The 21,546-nt window shown below is 32.8% G+C and overlaps 1 protein-coding gene across 4 annotated transcripts in view; it reads right to left on the bottom strand.

Annotated features, from left to right (window-relative positions):
- The window catches only part of LOC149784426 (DENN domain-containing protein 3-like), a 432,202-nt gene that overhangs the window by 312,593 nt on the left and 98,063 nt on the right, over positions 1-21,546 (bottom strand). For all 4 annotated transcript variants that reach the window (XM_089932491.1, XM_089932490.1, XM_089932493.1 and 1 more), the window contains one exon: positions 14,968-15,134. In XM_089932491.1, coding sequence (XP_089788617.1) covers positions 14,968-15,134 — 167 coding nt within the window. The remainder of the gene's footprint in view (positions 1-14,967; positions 15,135-21,546) is intronic.

Genomic DNA, 21,546 nt, shown 5'->3' with positions numbered 1-21,546 from the left:
TTGTCAACATTAAGATATACAATTTTGTAATTTTAATTCTGACATTTTATTATAGATTGTTTTTCAGATTCTACATCCAGTGTATTGTCAACATTAATATCTACAATTCTGTGATTTTAATTCGGACATTTTATTATAGATTGTTTTCCAGATTCTACATCCAGTGTATTGTCAACATTAATATATACAATTTTGTAATTTTAATTCGGACATTTTATTATAGATTGTTTTCCAGATTCTACATCCAGTGTATTGTCAACATTAATATATACAATTTTGTAATTTTAATTCGGACATTTTATTATAGATTGTTTTCCAGATTCTACATCCAGTGTATTGTCAACATTAATATATACAATTTTGTAGGTTTAATTGACATTTTATTATAGATTGTTTTCCAGATTCTACATCCAGTGTATTGTCAACATTAAGATATACAATTTTGTAATTTTAATTCTGACATTTTATTATAGATTGTTTTTCAGATTCTACATCCAGTGTATTGTCAACATTAATATCTACAATTCTGTGATTTTAATTCGGACATTTTATTATAGATTGTTTTCCAGATTCTACATCCAGTGTATTGTCAACATTAATATATACAATTTTGTAATTTTAATTCGGACATTTTATTATAGACTGTTTTCCAGATTCTACTTCCAGTGTATTGTCAACATTAATATAAACAATTTTGTAATTTTAATTCGGACATTTTATTATAGATTGTTTTCCAGATTCTACATCCAGTGTATTGTCAACATTAATATATACAATTCTGTAATTTTAATTCGGACATTTTATTATAGATTGTTTTTTGGATACTACATCCAGTGTATTGTCAACATTAATATATACAATTTAGTAATTCTAATTCTTACATTTTATTATAGATTGTTTTTCAGATTCTACATCCAGTGTATTGTCAACATTAATATATACAATTTTGTAATTTTAATTCTGACATTTTATTATAAATTGTTTTTTGGATACTACATCCAGTGTATTGTCAACATTAACATATACAATTTTGTAATTTTACTTCTGACATTTTATTATAGACTGTTTTTCAGATTCTACATCCAGTGTATTGTCAACATTAATATATACAATTTTGAAATTTTAATTCTGAATCATGAGAAGAACATTTGGTATTTATTAAAATGAATTTTACATCTGTAATGAGATTAATTTAGACAAATCTTTTATTGTATTTTACGAATAATAAGAAACTTTTCTAAATTGAAATTTCTGTATTGCCTGTTGATGTTGTGTTCATCTCCTGCTATGTTAGACATTTTTCAATTCTGAGTATTTTATCCAATTATGTTATTAATTTTTATTTGACTCCACAATTGTTTGATATATGTTCATGCAACTGAACATTTGGTATCTTGAAATAGAAATCTTAAATAACAAAGTCATCAACTTCAATTTAATTACAAATATTTTGTCAGATAAATAAAATACAAATATTTTACAAAAATTTAAAATATATGATTAACTTGTTTGTATATTCTTTGACTTCTGTGAAGCTATGTTAATATCAGAGACTAAATATTTCACTTGTACACATTCTTAAGTGGTATAAAAGTATGATATAGAATAGTAATTCCAAGCCAGGATGTGAGAAAGATTAATGAAGATAACAAGTCTCAAGTTCTTAAAAAAAGTAAAAATATTAAAATAAAAATGAAGAAACACATAATTATTTCTTTTTAAAACATCTGAACAATTATAGTTAACTATTTTATGAAAATCTCATTAAAATTATCTCACTAAATAAAGTACAAATTTTAAAAACTACATAGTATTAAAATGGCAACAACTTTGAATTTATACAATTTTCTGAAGTCTTCTAAAAATGTTTTTCCTCAGATTTGAATGATATTGTAACTTGTTATAATTCTCTGAGTAGCAATTCATCTAAAACAGAATGAGAATCTACAAAATGTTTAGATAGATGCTATAATTTCAGAACTTTGAAATCTTCAATTAAATTTGTAAGCAATACTAAGTCATTAAATCAACAAAAAAAAATTAATAAAAGGTTATAAGATGATAAAAAATACTTAACATTAGAGTAACAGACACTAGAAGAACTTACAACTATTAATATAACCTTTATCAACAGTTTACTTAGGGTTGTTCCACTAAAATATATCTGGGGCCCAGGGAATGCACGTTTAATGTGGGGTACTCATCCATAGATGCAATTTAGAATTTTCTAAAAGTTTTAATATGAACTAAGTGAAATCAAGGGTAACCTGGCATATATTAATTAAAAATTGCATTCCCTGGGTACCATGAATGTTTAAATGAAACAGCCCTTATTTCAAGCATTTATATTATTTATAGAGATTTGTTATATTTATGAATGGAATTTCAATGATTTCTTGGAAATACTAACTTAATAGGCAACTTCTGCGATTGAACCTGAAGGCTAAATCTTCAGTATAACCAGGTAATTTTTCTTTAATTTTTGGTATGAACTCTAGAACTATGGTTAGAACTGATTTTGGGATTTTTATTACTTTTCTAAGTCACAGCCTCTTTCCCCCAAGACCTTTGCTAATTTTAGCAAGTGAGTCACACGTGTTGTGCAACCCATGGATTATTAGTATTAATAATCTATGAAGGTGATGTGGCACAAACTGGCAGCCAGAGTCACAAAGTGATGTACATCAGTGACCAGCAAAAACTGCCTATGACAAAAAAAAGGTTTTTTACTCGACTTTTGTTGTTTGTAAGTCCACAACCACATAGTTTCTTATTTGTGTTCAGAGTTGATGATGATTTTCCATTAACAGCCAACATTGTTTTCAATTTAGCCATACTAATTACTATATGAATTTCCACCAAATACTAATCAAATTGAGACTACATAAGTCAATGTAATCGAATCAAAATTATTTTGCTAGCACTAACAGACATCACTGCTGCTTGAGTGCTTAGATCCAGTATTGCCTTCACTAATGTTATTAATACCTCTCTCTCTCATCCGGGGAATTCCCATCATTTTTCAAAACTGCCATTGTAAAGCCTCTGCTGAAGAAACCAACACTAGACCATAATGATTTAAAGAACTACCGCCCAGTTTCTAATCTCCCATTCATATCAAAAATCTTAGAAAAGGTTGTTCTATCCCAGCTTGTAGCTCATCTAAATTCAAAGTCTTTTTAGCAATGTACAATCTGCATATTGCCCTTGCCACAGTACTGAAACTACTCTTCTAAAAGTAGTTAATGACTTCTCTCTGCATTGGATAGCGGAAAGATTACAGTCCTCACCATCCTTGATTTGTCTGCAGCATTTGACACAATAGACCATGATATATTACTTCACCATCTCCAGCATGTATTTGGCATTCATGATACAGCCTTACTGTGGTTCAAGTCTTACTTGGTCAACAGGACACAAATTGTATCTGCAAATGGAATACACTCCAGCCCAGTTGATCTATGTTCTTGGACCCGTTCTCTTCATTCTGTACACTCAGTTGCTCTCAAGTGTCATATATCATCATCCAGTGTCTCACCAATTGTACACTGATGACACCCAAATATACAAATCTAGCCACCCAACTGAAGTTCATGTTACCATCCAAGGTGTAGAGAGGTGCATTTACATGTAACAAGCTGCAGATGAATGATGATAAAATTGAGGCCATTCTGATCACAACACAACACAACACATCCTTTACCTCAAACAATAAATATCAGCAATACCAACATTAAATTCACACAATCAGTATGAAACCTAGGTGTTACTCTGGACAGTACACTCACACTGCACCAACATGTCATGAACATATGCAAGGCTGCATATCTTGAGCTGTGATGCATCCACTCAATTTGCAAATATCTTTCAGTTGATGCCACTAAAACCTCGTGTGTTCATTAGTACTTTCAAGACTGGACAATTCTGTCTGGTTCATCTCAATATGTGCTCCAGAAGCTTCAGAAAGTTCAAAAGACAGCTGCTCAGATCATACTTAGAGTACCACAATCAGAGGAGACATATGTCATCATTGCTAATGATGATTTCCAAAGGTCGACTGGCTTTTCTCATTGTGTCAATGATTAACCTTTGAGCTCTGAGGCTTTCTCTGCTGAGGTTCTCAACAGATACCTGTTTGTTGACAGAAATTCCTCTCTCCACTGTTGCCTGCCCATGTGACAACAACAACATTTTCTGGAGAACATTCCAAAGTTCAACATATTCCTTTCTTTTGGAAAGGACAGAATTAAACACTTCATAAAGGCTGTCATCTCTTCTATTGAAGCATTTCAAGGGATGACTGTCCAATTGGATAACTTCACTAATTTTCCATACTGAGTCAATATTAAATCACACTGAGAATCTACTTGTCTTCCTGCCTCACACATAATTCATAACAGTGTGTAGTTAGTGTGTACTAATTTGCATCTTACCTTTGGCATGACTTGTAAGGGCTCCTCCCATTGAAGCCAAGTTGATCGTCTTTTTACACAATGTACAAAATATGGAGGGGGATTACCACCATAATTCTATGCATGTATTTTCTAATCTTCCTTGATGAATTATTGTAAATGGCTGCTTTCAAGTGTTGTTGTTGTTGTTGTGGGGTTTAACGCCATTTTTCAGCACGATAGGCTATACATGGCAGCCAGTATTAATGGTGGAGGAAGAACCCGGAAAACCCCGGAAAGAACCACCGACCCACGAGAAGCTACTGGCAAGCTTTCTCACATGCCCACATTGGCTGAATCTTAGACTCGAACCGCCGCAGACAGAGGTGAGATGGCAGTGATCCGTAACGAAGAGCGCTTTAGACCACTCGGCCACTTGGGGCCCCGCTTTCAAGTGTTACTTTCATAATTCTATCAATGTATATTGTATTTTCATTGATGCAGATTATACGTGGCAGTTTGCAAGTGCTACTTTCCTTCTGCATTATTGTCAATGGCTGCTTGCAAGTGCTACATTCATAATTCTATTCATGAATTTTCTATTCTTAATTGATGCAAGCTGTAAATGGCTGCTTGAAAGTGCCTAGATCTACTTTCCTTTTGTGTCCCTGTATCTTGCAATTTGCCAACTACTGAATTGATTCTGTAGTTTGTCGTATGGCAAATGCTATGTCAGTTATTACAAGTTTTAACATTCCATTTTTAAACTTGCTATATCACAAGTTTCACAAACTGCACCTTCCCAAATCATGCACGTTGCAAGTTAGAATCAAGGAAGTTACCATAAAATAATGTCTCATTATGACAAGAGATGGGGCTGTGACACGTCAATTTCTTACAATACGACTACTCCCCTGACCCAAGCAACAAGAGATTATACCACTTCATGGCATGTTTGGGCGTCTTATTTAAAATATCATTCGAATTAAAATACAGCAGCTGGTGTCTCAGAGTATTAACATTCAGAAAGGAGGTGGCCTGCAAGCAGCACAAAACAATAAATTAAATTTATCAAATTGTATTTCCGCTAACCCTTCCCGCCCCATTTTATTTGAACATTTTGCCTGTTTAATTTACCACTGCCGCATGGTGGCAGAATAGGATAGCCGCTTACAAGCAAGGTTTAAGGCCCTAATTTGTTTTTATATTCTCATTCACAATGTTATCCGTTTAGAGCATATTTATTATTTTAGAATGCAGTGCAAATTCTGCTTTTTGTTGCAGTAAAGACCTCATAAGGTTTGAGCAAAATGCAGATAATTGCACCTTGAGGCCATACTTTCATTTCTTCTTTACTCACAAGAGAGAGACAGAGAGAGTACATCACAAAGATGAGGATTTTGTTTATTCTCTCAACCATATGTAATTAAATTTTACTGTTAATATGCAGTTTACAGTGGCAGTTTAATTATATATATATATATATATATAATAATAATGAGGACTTTGTATAGCGCCTAATCCTTAGAAGCTCTAAGTGCTTTACAACATTAGAAAACACCTATAAGATAAAAAACATATTATGATTACAAAAACAAACACCATGAAATTAGAAAACATAAAAAAAGAACATGCTGAGAATATTTAAGGTAGGAAACATTATTAGGTCTTTAAGTTTGTTCTTGCAGTCGAAACAAGTGAGTTTTGATATATATATAACATGAAGTAAGGTAAATAATTAAATTATACATAATTCTTATACTGTATATGTATGGCATGGATGATTATGGAATAGCCAGCGAGTATTGTCACTAGTTGTCTGTGACAAGTATGTCATATCTCCAATTCATTTTTAAATCTCCAATTCCGATACAACAGCAAGAGGCAGATGACTTAAAACAAGGACATCACATACAAAGCATATATGCAACAAAAATATGAACATATTTCATTATATAAGAAAAGAAATTCTAAGAGTATGAAATATATTTTCTATATGTAAACATAAAGAACACTTCCATACGATTATGAGATACTTTATTTCAACAGATATCAAACTGGAAACTACATTTTTTTATTATTTAAAACCATGTTCAACCATATATGAAGCGATATTTATAGTACAGATAAGATGACTGATTGTATGGTACCTCACTGATAAAACATCAGACTCCCTTGGTAGCAATTATAAAAATATAATATGCTGAATATAAATAACATTGCTACCACTACCAGTAATCAGCTCAATTTGTTTGTATTATTACTGCTACAGTACAGTACCAAAAGTGCTTGCTACATTTGGATATGAAATTAATGTAGAGTTAAAAAGATTAATAATTGTTTACATATATCTTGTACAGATGTGATTGTTTTCTATTAGAAGAATAAGACACATAAACCCCACATAATTTTTATGGCTAGTCACTGCTCAGGCTGTTGTAGCATCCATCACATCACCATCATATAAACATCTTCATTTGTCCATGATTTTATCATTATTTTATCCTAATACTGCCATGATACAAAAAATATCAGCACAATATAACTATGCAATAAAGCAAAATAAATAAATGAAAACAATATACAGTCCTATTTTTAACTTTATTTTTCCCCCAAGTACTATTATTCCTCAGAGAAGACACAATACTGGATTTTAGAAATTAAAGCCACACAAGAACCAGTTTGTTACTTTGTGAAAAATGGGGTCATTATGAGAAAATGGAGATACCTGATGTACCTACTGGTAATGAGTGGTCAGTGAGCAATCAAATTGTTGTTCCTAAGTCATATAGACAGGAAATGCATAGTCTAGCCCATAAAAATCCATGGTCACCTTGGTGTGAATAAGACTTATCTCAAGATCCTGAATCATTTTTATTTGCCAAAAATAAAAAGTGATGTTTATAAGTACCATAGATCTTGTCACACTTGTCAAATGGTAGGAAATCCCAATCAGAAGATATCTAAGGCACATCTGCAACCTATTCCTGCATCTGACCATTTGACAAGCCATTTAACAGAAAAATGGTAGACTGTCGGTTCTTTACCTAATACCAAGTCAAGCAACCAATACTTGTTGACCATAATGTTTGCATCCTCAAGATTTCCATAGTCTATTCCTTTGAAGAATATTAAAGCAAATTTTAAAACTGTTCTAAAAGTTTAGGCAATGTTTTTAACACTTGTTGGCCTCCCCAAATCTGTCCAGCAAATTTTATGTTTGATTATTTCCAACAACTTATGCATGGATTAGACATCCAACAGTTTAATTTTTCTGTCACCCTGAAAGTAATGGGGCTAGCTCAAGACTGTCTGAAAACACTCACACCTACCCAAGATAAATGTATACCATTATACTGAATTAAACCTTAAAAAGGGCAATGATCAGTAAAATCATGCATTATATAAATATAGAGTAAGATCAGGGGAGTTTTTTTCCCCATATTGGTATTTATCACCAATTGAAAGACCCCATGACTACCCTAAAACAACAAAAGACTGTCCCAAAACATCCTCAACTACCCAGGATATATGTAGGCAATTAAATAGAATAAAACCAAATAAAAAGATAGTGATCTGTAAAATTCTACCCTGTATAATTATCAAGTAAGATCAGTAGAGTTTATTCTTTTGTTGATACTTGCTGAAGACTGTCCCAAAACACACTCATCAACCCAGGATACATGTATACAATTACAATGACTTAGTGAAATATGCAGTTTTGGTGCATTCTCTCTCTCTCTCTCTTTCTTTCTCTCTCTTTCTTTGATCATAGATAGTTCACTAACTACTTTCATATTGCAAAGAGCAGCACAATTAACAAGTCTGAAACATGCATCACTACATTCATATTTCAAAAATTCTTTAAATCTTTTTTTAAATCTTTAATGTGACAAAGAGCAGCTTAATAATTAGAACCCAAGGGTGCTATATTTATATTTTTAAAATTCTTGAACCAAATTATTAATTTTAACTGATTTGATACTGGTAAGAATTACATTAAAGTAAAATCTCCTGTAACATCTTTTGTCTCTGATTATTTCCACTTTTAGAGACAAAAATTTTTAAAGGATTCAAACCAGTTTTAAAGCTGGTTTTTTGGTTGTTTTTTTTAATAAATACATTCAAATGTTGAGGTTCTGTACATTAACAATGCAAATTAAGTATTGGAAAATAATGGTACACTAAATCTAATCTTTCTAATTGCAAGTAAACATTTTTATCATGATTTGATCATGATTTTCCTTGGTTTGATTATTTCAGGTTTTGCAGCAAAATATGTTCCGAAATGAAGATCGTGATACGAATAAGAACAACTTTAAAGAATGCTCAATTTTTTAAATGTCCTTTTACCTATAAACATTTTGTTATGTGCTATTGATGTTGTTCTGAAATATTTTATTTTCACAGAAGCATATGTACAAAAGTATCATAGGAAAAAATAGACATCTGTGAGGTGCATCAAAATGGGTGACATACAATACAATTCTTACAACCAGGGTTCGTCTGATGAAAGCTCATTAAGAAGAGTATGTCAAGTGAATATATTATTGTCATTTCTGATCTTTACTAAAATAACTAATGTTTCCAAAGTAATGAGAGATATCACTAAGAAGTAAATTTCTTAAATGGTGAAGGTAAATACTTAAGTGTGTCAAAACTGGGGTTGAAGAAGATGGACCACCCTGCTGTATTGTATGCATTTTTGTTTCCGTAAGGTGCTATAAATCACTTAGATCTTTGAGAAAGAATATGGTTTTAGAGACCATTAAAACTCTGTTGCTAACGTACACCTTAACAAAGGGACTGAAAGAGTTATTGACACAAAATGAATGTTGTAAAGCTCCATGGGGAGCATTCACTGTTTCTGGTAAAGGAAAAACTTCAGAAATTTAGAATGCCGTCTGCTGTCATAATGCCATGCTAATCTCTAGTATGCCATTATGACAACATATGGTGACACGAGTTGGACAACAAAGACGATACTAATAAAACTTAGTATTTACATTGTTGCAAGGCCAAATCTGTATGAAAACAGTATGATATAATTGTAAAGTTTATAAACAGAATATACAAAACTTGTAATAACTGACATAGTGTTTGTCATAAGACAAACTACAGAATCAATTCAGTAATTGGCAAATCACAAGATACAATGACGCAGAAGGAAAGTAGATAAAACAACTTGCAAGCAACCATTTACAGCTTGGATCAATGAAGAATAAAAAATTCATGATTAGAATTATGAATGTAGCACTTGCAAGCAGTCATTTAAAATAATGCAGAAGGAAAGTAGCACTTGCAAACTGCCACGTCCAATTTGCATCAATGAAGAATACAATATACATTGATAGAATTACGAAAGTAGCACTTGCAAGCAGCCATTTACAATAATGCATCATGGAAGACTGGGAAATACACTCATATAATAATGGCAGTAATCCTCCTCCATAACAAAACACCTTTCGTTTACCTGTTTTATCCTTTTTCTGCAATTCCTTGTACTTCTCTTATTCAAGCTAGATATCATTGAAAGAGCAAAGACCTAGCATTTTTAAACATAAGGAGAAATGAAACTGAAGACATAAATCCACTGAACAAATTTTGAATCCTCAAGTGTGTTACTTTCTCACACTTTCTACAACAAGTGAGCACTTGTTTAATGTAACCAAAATTCAAATGGCTGAACAGTCTTGTTTTTAAAAAAAACATGAATTAGTGTAATCAACATTTTGATTGGCTAAAGTTGATGAATGCTTCCAATCAAACTGAACGATTTATGAAAAGAGAGAAGCCAGGAAAACTGACTACATCCGAATCTAACAACCTTAGGCAATTTTATGTTATAATAATAATAACAATAATAATAATAATGACTTTGTATAGCGCCTGATCTTTAGAAGCTCTAAGCGCTTTACAACATTAGCATTAGATAACACCTAAAAACATATATACTATGATATGATTATGAAAAACAAACACCTTGAAATTAGAAAATAAAATGCATGCTGAAAATAGTTATAATGCTGACTTCCTTTGATGAAGGGTATAGCCAGCTTGCTTTGATGAAGAGTGCATGTGCTATTGAAGTTGCCACCAAGGCCAACTTTGGATGGCCGAATAAATAAAACTGAACGGGTCATCAAAGAAAAGAAACCAGTAAACCTTGACTACAGTCTGATATATATCCCCATTTGTTTGTACCCCCTACCGATTTCAAAAACAAAAATGTTTAAGTGATAAAAAGTGCACAAAACTAAGACAATTGAATCACTGACCAGAATGGCACTAATACTGGCATCCCCTGCACCATTCATGCGTAACGAACTTTCCATACTAACATGGCACCATACTGTGTACACTATGGGCTACTTTAGTTCCATCAGACAACATAATGACATAGTTCATCCTATTCGGTAACTGCTGGATAATTCTGTAAATTACCATAACATTAAGAGTTTGGAATTATATCCCTTTGCACATATGAAAATAGAAATTAAGCCGCTTGTTAAATCCATGTAAAAGGCAATTTTTTTTTTGTCATTCTTTTCCTTTGCCTGATTCAACTTTGGAAATATCAGAAGCAGATGACATATGTATGTACATTTGTAGTCATGCACACACACCTTTGCTGTAAATGGACTTGTCCAGGAACTGGAAATGGATCTCGAGCATGTCCGTCTCTTATACTGAAAACCCGTTAGGCATGAAGTGTGCAGATTATGAGGATGTTAGGGCCACTCTACTCAAAGTCAGGTTAGAAATTATAATTCAATGAACGAATTGACTAAGTTTCTTGCATTTTTTATCACATTAAAGGTTTCCATTATTGAAATCGGTAGTGGGGTACAAACAAATGGGGTGGTATAGTCAGACTATACACCCGAATCTAACAACCTTGGACAACTTTATTTGTGATAAATTTTTATGCTAAGAAATTAAAATTATGGGGTTTATTTCAATTTTCAAAGACTTTTAAAGACCTCAGGGTAATCTGCTCGATTTTCCCAACTGTCAAGGTCTTGAAAATGCTACCTCATTTTTCTCAAACTCTCAAAAGACCATATGAACCCTGCATAATTTGTTTCACACGAAGTATTTAAAACTAGTTAGGTAGCTTTAGCTACATTTAATGACACTGACCTGAAAATGTACTGAGCTAGGCCTGCATATAGGATAAAACTGACCACGATGTGTGGAACAAACTAGCATAATACCAAAAGTTCGACATCGTATGTGTGTATGTCTTTGTCTCTCTCTAAATGTTTTTGTATGGTGTGTTCTCAAAGATGGATTGACCATAAGTTACTATGTTTTTGTTATATAATTGTTATTGATGTTGTTGTTTGATTTTAGAACAATTACATCAGGCACAGCAGAGGACAACAAGGGTTTCTTTTTTTTTAAAGTAGTTCTATGCACATGGACACCTTGACTGAGACAACTGGTCTGAGATGACTAGGCTGAGATAAGAAAAGTAAGTTTAGCAAAACAGCTAGATTTCTCTGTCCCATGGGTGAGTAACTGGTTACTATTAATATAGCCCAACAACAACAATTCTGACTGGTGTGTCTATTATGGTTATTTTTACTATGATTCCTGATACAACAAGAACAACAGCTGTTGCTGCAACAAACCCACAAATAGTATATCTACAAAAAACACATGCATTTGCATTTCATGATCAATCTGGTTCATCTAGCAGCTGCTGCTCCACTTTAATTATTTTTGCATATCGGTAACAATGAAGGTCCATCATGGTTCTATTAATAATACAATTGTGTAGTACAATTGCATGACAGGCGAACCCTATTCTGACCCATCCTGCCCATGTGCAATACACATACACACTTTTAACAGACTACCCTTTTTCTCAAAGGTATAACTGCCATACAATTATATAAAATATCTTCTTGGGGAATAGTTAAATCTCCAGCAACAGTGTATTCTAGGGATCTAGCACCCGTTTCATTTTAAAACCACCGACTGTGCCTGTACCTTTTACCTCTAATGATTGTCTTTGTCCAATAACTTTTACACAGATAAGTGCATCCTTGAATAAAATGCAAGATTTTTTTTGTCTCAAATGAGTCAAAGCTGGTGTAAAATATTTGTTGGTGAACATAACCAGGTTGGATATAGCAGTGAATTCATTTTCACTGTTAAAGAAACAAGCCTGGAGTGTTTCTGGTGGTGTAGTCAATGATTGAGCATTTTCATGTGCATGTGTGATGATTTCAAGTTGGCCTGAAGTTGGTACATCAGGGTGGTCCCAACTATCAATTTCTATTTGGTACTTAAGAAGTCTATATATAATTACATACAAGGGTCTGTCAACACCACTCTAATGGAGATATATTCATCAACAAGTGAGACAAAATCATCAGTGATAGCATACGCTGAAAAATTGGTCCAACACCCCATCAGCAAATTCCACAACCTCACGAATGCGGTAAGATTCCATCATGTATATAATAATAAATCTAATCTTAAACACAAAAACCAAAGGAAGATAAGAACCCAGCCATACAGATGCGAAATGCTTTAAACTGAATGTCATCCTCAGCTATCAACAATATTGCTGTTGTACACGCGATTGCTGTTGTGCATCTGAAAGATTTTGGCAGACCAGTGACAGGTTTGTCATGTATTGGGTTTGTCGCCCATTTACCAGGCTGATTATTCATCAACACTGCTAACTGACTCCTTCCAATATAATAACCAGATATAATAAATAAATACAATCCAGACTTGCATGCTGTTCAGATGATATAAAGTTACACTTATCAAAACCAGTTACATCATCAAAAACAATTCAACCAGTTGCCATTTTAAATTCAGTCGTTTCCTCTTCTTTGCCAGTCAGCACTTTTATGTAATTATGATGTAAATGAACTTATCAAATGTGGCGGTGGTGGCATGTTAGCAATTTGTTCATCCATGCATTGTTTTGTTGTAGCACTGATATCACCAGCATAAACTTTGATATAAGCAACCAACATGCCGATGTCTCTAATTCCACCATTTCCAGAGATCACAAACAGGTCTTTTGACACAGCATATTTCAACCTGACAATAAAATCTTGAATGTTCATGTTAGAAAATTGCAGTTTACGAGTTTGAAAAATTACAAGCACACCTGGGTCAAAACCAACATCAGGACTAGAAAACTTGGTAAATTTACTTTGGTGGCAAAGATGCTCAGATCTATATCAGCATCATGTCAGTAATATTCATAAAAATATTAATAGACATTTTATATATTAAACATACTTCAATGTGAAATCAACCAAGTTGGTTGGCCTTGAGGACTCTTTGCTTTTGGCCACTACACGCAACACTTCAACAACAAGGTGACTACATCTAACTCAAGTCTGTACTTGTATAGTTGAGCAAAACAGTGGTTGTCACCATGATAACTGGTTAAATAATCAAACAAATCAGCTGGTGGTGGAAGTCTATATGAGTCAAAATACAAATGATGTCAAGGTTTCACCATGTAAGTAACACAATTAGTACCAGGTCCTGTTGTGAAATCCAGTTGAACAATTCTGGTTTCACACATACGTTGCACCATAGATGCAAGTTCATCTCTTTAAAGATGCCATGAAACTGCTTGACTAATTTTACCATCACAAGCAAATCAAGACTGGTCAAAGGATGCATGACCTTATGCGTGTTGTACTAAGTATTTGAAGGCCTCTTCTTCTGCAGTATTTGATGACTTGTTCCTGGTAAATGAAGGCCTTTTCCATTTTTTAGAGTTACCAGGCCTGGCTCCCACTGCCATATTCAATGCCATTCTGTATGCCATTCCAATAGTATCTAACACCACAGCTTTTGCAACCATTAGAGCCACTGCTGCAAACAATGATGGAATCACTGCAAGGAATGGTAATATTTCCACTGGTCTTTTGCATTTGTGTCACCTTTGAAATATATAATTTCAGCATCACTGAGGTTTTATTGTGTTTGGCTGCATTAAGTTGACTGCGTTTGGTTCAACCACACAGGGACATTTCCAGTTAATTTTGCTGCAGAAAGATTCAGTGTGACCCCACAATTCTTTTCATTGCACCTTTAATTTTCCCAGCTGATTTTCACTAAGGCCAACCTTCACTTTGTGATATGACATTATTATAAAAATACATATCAACAATGGACTACCTGAACAATCCAAGTGTTCCAATAAAAAGAAATAAATCTGGCATAATGTACGAAAGTCTTCTGGGGAAATTTGTAAACCAGTGTCATCTTTTAGAAGATTAAAGATAAATCTGCTATAATCAGAAAAGGAACATACATGTAACTCTATGATGCAGCAGTCTTCTATTGTAGAATATTCTCAAATGTATATGATGTGTAGGATTAAAGAGATGGTAATCAACAACAACAAAAAACTTTTAATTGCTTTATTTTTATTTTTTTAATGTATCAAATGTATGAAATTGTTAAAACCTGATTTATCACTAATGCAAAATGAGTACCAGTAATTAGGAAATTTGTACTCTATGAAGTTCATTAAATTTAAATCAAGTATGGCAAATGATTTTTTGTTAGTCATAAATGATCAAACCTGTTTAGGTCCATCAGTGTAAACTGCAATACTATCTGCTTGCATTTGGACTTGAACGCATTAGCAGGTTCCAAAGGCATCATGGGAATGTTCTTGACCTTCCCATTTTCATCAGGATTGATTTTAACCATTCCAGTATCAATATCAACCAACACCAATCCTTCTACCTGTTTAATGAAAAGTGCAAAACAAATTTATATTCTATACACTTTTTATCTAAAATTAGATAATACAGAAATTAGAGAATAATTTATTCTGATTGAAAGTGGGCGAGGGGGAAAAGTTCAGAAACCAAAAAGGTTTCTAGTTTTAGCTTCTTATAACCATAAAATCTTGAAAATATTTAAGTACATATATCATTGTATTTTAAAGGTTAGAGTAATATATCTTCAGTGCTGAAATGTACTCAGTATAGCACTGACCCAATACTCTCATAAGATAAAGATACAAAAGCGATGCAACAAATGACAAAATAATTTTTAATTTTACTTTTTATTGACAACATTTCATATGTCAAGATTTTACAAATTCCCTTATACACCACCTGACACTCAGTTTTGGGTGTTTTACATAATTACTTAAAAAATCCCAATTTCTAGTTTTACAGTCTATATTAATAGACACAAATGCAAACTCTCTCTCACACACACACAAAAACACAAACTGAGACAGAAGAACATACATATATTAAGATGTTATTCCAACCAGAAAATATTACATAAAAACTCAATGTTTGGCTATAGTATTCTACAAACTGTCCACTTTTTTCTCACATGTGTATGTCTTATTACACAGCTTTGCTAAATATTTTTCCATTGTTTGTAATCTAAAACAATAATTCTGCATCTTGAACATTTTCCAGTGCTTTCTAGTTTATACTTTTGTAACATGTACAATTTCATTTCCTTGAAGCATACAGTAGTGAGACTTGTGAATTAGATATTTTGCAATCAAAATGAAAAAATTAATTAAATCACCAAATTTGTCATTTGCAAAGAAAACATCTCTTTTTGAAATCATAATACTTGGTACCGAGAGTACATAATTCTCAATCCATGCAGTAAAGAATTTCCAAAGCTGTTCAATGACTGGACAATCATAAAATAGGTGTTCAATATTTTCAACTTCTTGTTTAGAAAAAGTACATGTATGTCATCAATGAAATTTAATTGTTTTCAATACTTGATTTGTTCAAAAAATTCTGTGCATGAATTTAAAACTTGAAGGCAATTAAATTTGTATCTTTGGTGTCATAAAATTAGAGAATTTTTTCCAGGTTTGGTCACTTAATTATCTTGACCATGCCTCATGTTTCCCATAAGGTATATTTGATCTGTTCTTGACTAAATCTTTATATAAAGGTTTTAAATTCTTATTCATTAAGTGTAAAAAATTTCTGATGTTACATTTGTAAAGGTGTTTTTCTTGTTAATATAACATGGTTCATACACCTTTGGTGTGACAAAATTCAAGGACTTTTCAAAGACTTTTAAATGACTTCATCCAATTTTTTCAAGGACCCAGATTCCCAGTGCACTTTAGGTATATTTATCAATGGCCTTTTAAAGGAGTAGCGAGAATGTTGTAATTTCCTGACAAGAAGCTTCCTAATATTTGTGCAATGGGCTTGAGACTTTATAATCAAGAATAAAAAAAAAAAATCTTAGGAGAATAAGAAGACTTTATTTCTAGGTCAGTATAGAAGATTTTTCCACTATGATGGGCCAATCGGCCACTGAACACTAATAGTGAGGGACCAGTAAAAAAAAAAATCATGAGCCATTAACTGACAATAATTGAAATAAGCATTAGTTGCCTACTTGAAACTGATTTGAAATTTTTCAGTTTCAGGTAAAAATGGCCTGGCCTATCGTCAATATATGACGAATTCTAATCCTAAAAAAGAAAGAATCAAAGTTGGGCCTATTTTTTTCTTTTCAGAATTTGTTCCTTCCTATCCAAATAGCTTTTGATTTTAATAAATTATAATGTAAATCAGACAGTATTTCAAAATCCCTACATGTTTAGATGGTAGACCTGAAAGACTGCGGACAGCCATCCAATAGTAAAAAGGTAACATAAACATACTGACATAGTTTAGATTCTCCATCATTATAAATGAGACTGGTCATTGCAGACATGTTCTATTCCTATAATAAACCAATATGATGCTAATAGGTCTCTTTGACAGCATCCTCTCTATAAATGAAAGAACTGAGACAGATAACTACTTTTAATGACACTGCATGTGGATTTGTCTCAAAATGCTATGAACCACTGACAAACAGAATCAACAAAGTTGAAAGAATTCAGAGTATCTTCCAAAAAGCCCCATCTGACTAAGTCTAGTGCTTTTCCAAAATCAATAAGAGAAGGCCACACTGATCTCTTTTGTTGAGGTAGTTCACAAAATCTTATAAAATTCTAGTTTTGCTGCTAATAAATCTCCCTTGCATAAAACCTTTCAAACTGTCACTTATAATAGAAGGAAGTTCCTAAGCCTATTTGCTATTGAAGCTGATGCTATTTTATAGTATATATTAAGCAATGAAATTGGTCTCCAGTTCCATCTTTATTTTCTTTTGAAATACATGCGATAATTCCCTGGAACTGAAATTTTTAGAGAGTTTTGTTTTTATATCCAAAATTCAAAAGTCTATATATAAATCCTTCTGAATCTTTCCAAAAGAAATTAGACTGTCAATCCATCATAGCCATGACAGGCTTCAATTTTCATGCTTTTTTTTTAATGCTGAACGACACTAAAGAAAGGTCAGCTTACCCTCACAAGAGACATTTTCATCAGCTGTAAGTTTCATGTCATGCATGAAGAAGTGTTTGCCTGTTTGTAGATCTCTATTAGCTTTGCTTTTATAAAGTTTTTCAAAGAAATCTTTTTGCTCATTCAATATTTCATTTTGATCTGTTAACCTCTCACCATCATCCAGAAATAATTCCTTCAATATTTTGTTCCAGGTTAAGATAGTATTTTGAATTCTTTCACTGAATTCATAGTACCATTTTGCTTTAGATCTTATCATTACTCCTTCCATGTAACCCACCTTATTGTCTCTAATTCAGTTTGTTTATTATTGATTTGTGTTATAATCTTTGTATCATTTCTTTGATTAACCTTTTTGTTTAAAATTAATATTTTATCTTCAAATTGTTTTTGATGTGTTGTTTTTTGTTTTCTTTTTGTTTTTGTTTTGTTTATGAACATTCAATTGAGTCAGTTCTGATTTTCATTTTAAGATTTTCAAAAATGTGCTGATGATTACAAGTTAGCTTTACTTGTGGTAAATCATTTTCACCAACCTCAACATCATATTCATCAACAGTTTTTACAATACATTTTAAAATTATATTTGTGTATTCCTTTTGTTTTAGAAGTCTTGCACTAAATTTCCAACAACCATGACCTCTGAGAAGTGTAAAAAAGAACAAGGTTCGAATCTATAGCAGAGCGGTCTGTTTTGTACCCAGGAACAAGAGCTGAATCTGTGAAATATGAAAATATGTCCTCAGAAATCAGGAAATAATCTAATATGCTTTGCTTTATGGGACTGGGTTGTCTCTAGGTAAATAGTCTTACATCTGAATTGACTACTCTCCATGGATCTAGTATATCTTTTTCATTCCTAATATCCTGGGCTACTATTTATGCCATGTCATTAATATTTTACGTACCCAGTTCCATGTCCTGAAAAATGACATAATGATTGATTTTTTTTTTAAATCACAAGCATTCAGCGGGACATATTGTTTCATTTGAGAACTGTGTAATAATCTAACTTTCTGCTGACAAAGACAATACAATAAAGCATATCAAGGCACAAACTTTAGACATATAGTAACATGATCCCAAAGTCTACAGCAACTAATGTAGAAAACATGCCCTTATAAAAAATAACACCAGACATTTACATTGATGTCATGATGCACTGTAGACACCATTTCTATTTCACCAGAAAATTGATACTTATAGTTTTCCAGGGGCAAGACAAAAACAATTTTGACATTGACATTAACAAATACCAAGAAAATCTTATCTAGTATTGTGATATAACAGTTCCTACATTAATGATTATTTGCTTTAGTTTCAATCACAGTATGAAGCTAAGTAGTTCCATAATACCTAGGATTACTATGTGCATATAGGTGTCATTCATTCATTTGCTGTAGTGATGTTGCTTCTCATCAATGAGTTGTCAAATAAATCTTTTGCTACATTTATATTTTGTCTCATTAGTCTTACTGTATGTGTTGATTTTGATAAGATGGCTAAATTTTAAATTCACCACTTAATGTTCTACGTAACTGCACTGTGAATGAAAACCCAAACAGAAATGGCATATACAAATACATGATAAACTTGCATTGTGACATTCTCTGAGGCTGCCCAGATGATTAGGTTTCAGACCTCCACTCAAAGTGAAGGGGCATGTGTGCCTCCTTGACATCAATAAATATGCAGGGCTAGTGCTGGTTATTAATAAAGTTATTGCAAAATAAAATCATCAACCTCAATATTTTGTTAAAAACTTTTAAAAAATTGTTGCCATTTTCATAATACATGTACAGTACTACCCATCCATCTTGATATTCCTGTTACCAAGGTTATATTGTTGACTTAAGTGGGTGTGGAGATTAGTGAAGGAGGGCTTAAAAAATCAAATTTCACAAACAAGTGAAATTTGTAAGAGGTGACCTGATGTCAGTAAGTAGGATTTACATTGAGAGAATTTTTTTTGAAATTTTGATTATTTGGAGATAAAACTATTCTGAAATACATGTGTGTATGGACAACTTACAACTGTGTAGAAGAAGCCATAATGTATAAAGTACTGTACATGTTTATGAAAAATCCATAAATTCAAGTAAGGATCACATGTTAGAAAATTAATTTATCATTCACATCATGTTAGAAAGCACAAATAATTATGTATAAAAAAAAATATTAAACAAAATTAAAAAATGTAAGTCTTATTTGATCTATCCCACTGTCAAGCATGTGTCACTAAGAAATTCAATGAGATGGGGTTGCCAGTAGTATGTAGCTTTATAGTTGTTAAATCACACATGTACATGGCCTACATTTTGGTCAGAGGAAGACAGCTAACAAGTTGACAAGGCTACCAAAGGGTGAGGATGTTAATACAGAAATGAAAACATATGAGCAAAATAAAAAGTTTAACAAACATCTTTGCATCAAAATATATATGGTTTCAAACGATTCAAAATGTAATTTGCTTTTTATGCTTCCTGTGGCAGAGATCGTAATCCTGCATAAACATTTTTCATGCAAAGTAGAAACTTCCATGGCATAAAAATGTGTCTGAATCACTTTGGAAAATGTAACAATCAATCAGCTTCCATTGCTTTTATTTACATTTGGTGCTGACTTCCTTGGATGAAGGGTGCTTTGTTTTTATTGAAGACTGCTGTCAGCTTGCTTTGATGAAGGTGTTGGTGTTATTAAAGTCACCACTAAAAAGAACCTTTTGAAAACCAAACAAATGCCAGTTTGTTATTGCATTGATAACTACAAATAATTGCAGTAGAGCATTGATTGTGACCACTTTTTGCTTCAAAGGTAATCAGTTTTACTTGAAGTTTCATCAAAACTTTTTTGTGTGTACATTAAAAAAACGAAAATAAACCTCACTTGGTCGATGCAGCCATTTCTGTTCCTGTCTTCAGAGGTTAATCGATTGTAGCTAATCCAGTAGCATGACTATCTGAGTGTATCAGAGCTTACCCAGGCCAGGTGTCAAAATAATCAGATTGCAGTGTAAAACGTGCTGTTAAGACGTGTTTTTCAAAATAAACAAATGATTTGTTTACGTAACAACAGATAGTTCCCAGTGCATTTTATATCCAAGTTTGTGGCTTCCTTTCATGGTGCCTTTGAATTTCTCCACCCCAAACCTAAGCTTGTATACTCAAGTTTAAACAGCAAAATAATACTGTTGCAAACAAAAATCACCAAAAGGTATATTTTGTCAACAATAAGTATTAAAAGAATCACACCCCTGGATACACTAAGACAAAAATCACATCCCTGGATACACTAAGACAAAAATCACATCCCTGGATACACTAAGACAAAAATCACATCCCTGGATACACTAAGACTGACTTGTTGTCTGAGGAGACCATGACATATCAGTCCCTCATTATGCAAAGCTAGATATACTGCTTTCATTCTAGGCTGTTGATGTGGAATCTGCCTGAGTAAAAAAAACATGGAGAATTATGCCCACAAGCTCTAAATGAGCCCCCTAACCAGAATCTTATGCACTGGCAAATAGATAGGAATGGGGATCGGGTGTGTGCATTGGAACCCCATCAGGAATATGTCTCAATTCATCCAATCTACCAAGCAAATGGAAGTGAAAAACTGGACCTAGGTAAACCTTGGTTGATAGAAAGTCTCTGAGGCTTCCAACTTGAGAGAAGGAGGAAATGTAGATTATGCAAGTGGCATTTAAGACGAGCAGAAAAAAAACGGTTTTCTCATAGCACCCTTATGACTGGACTGAACTTGAACACTGCTGATCAGCCGGTCATCAAAAT

The sequence above is a fragment of the Sinohyriopsis cumingii genome, chromosome 14 (assembly GCF_028554795.1).
Source record: "Sinohyriopsis cumingii isolate HCF-2022 chromosome 14, ASM2855479v2, whole genome shotgun sequence".
NCBI classification, from domain to species: domain Eukaryota; kingdom Metazoa; phylum Mollusca; class Bivalvia; order Unionida; family Unionidae; genus Sinohyriopsis; species Sinohyriopsis cumingii.
The sequence above is the reverse complement of the archived record's forward strand: the minus strand, read 5'-3'. Positions and strand labels throughout refer to the sequence as shown.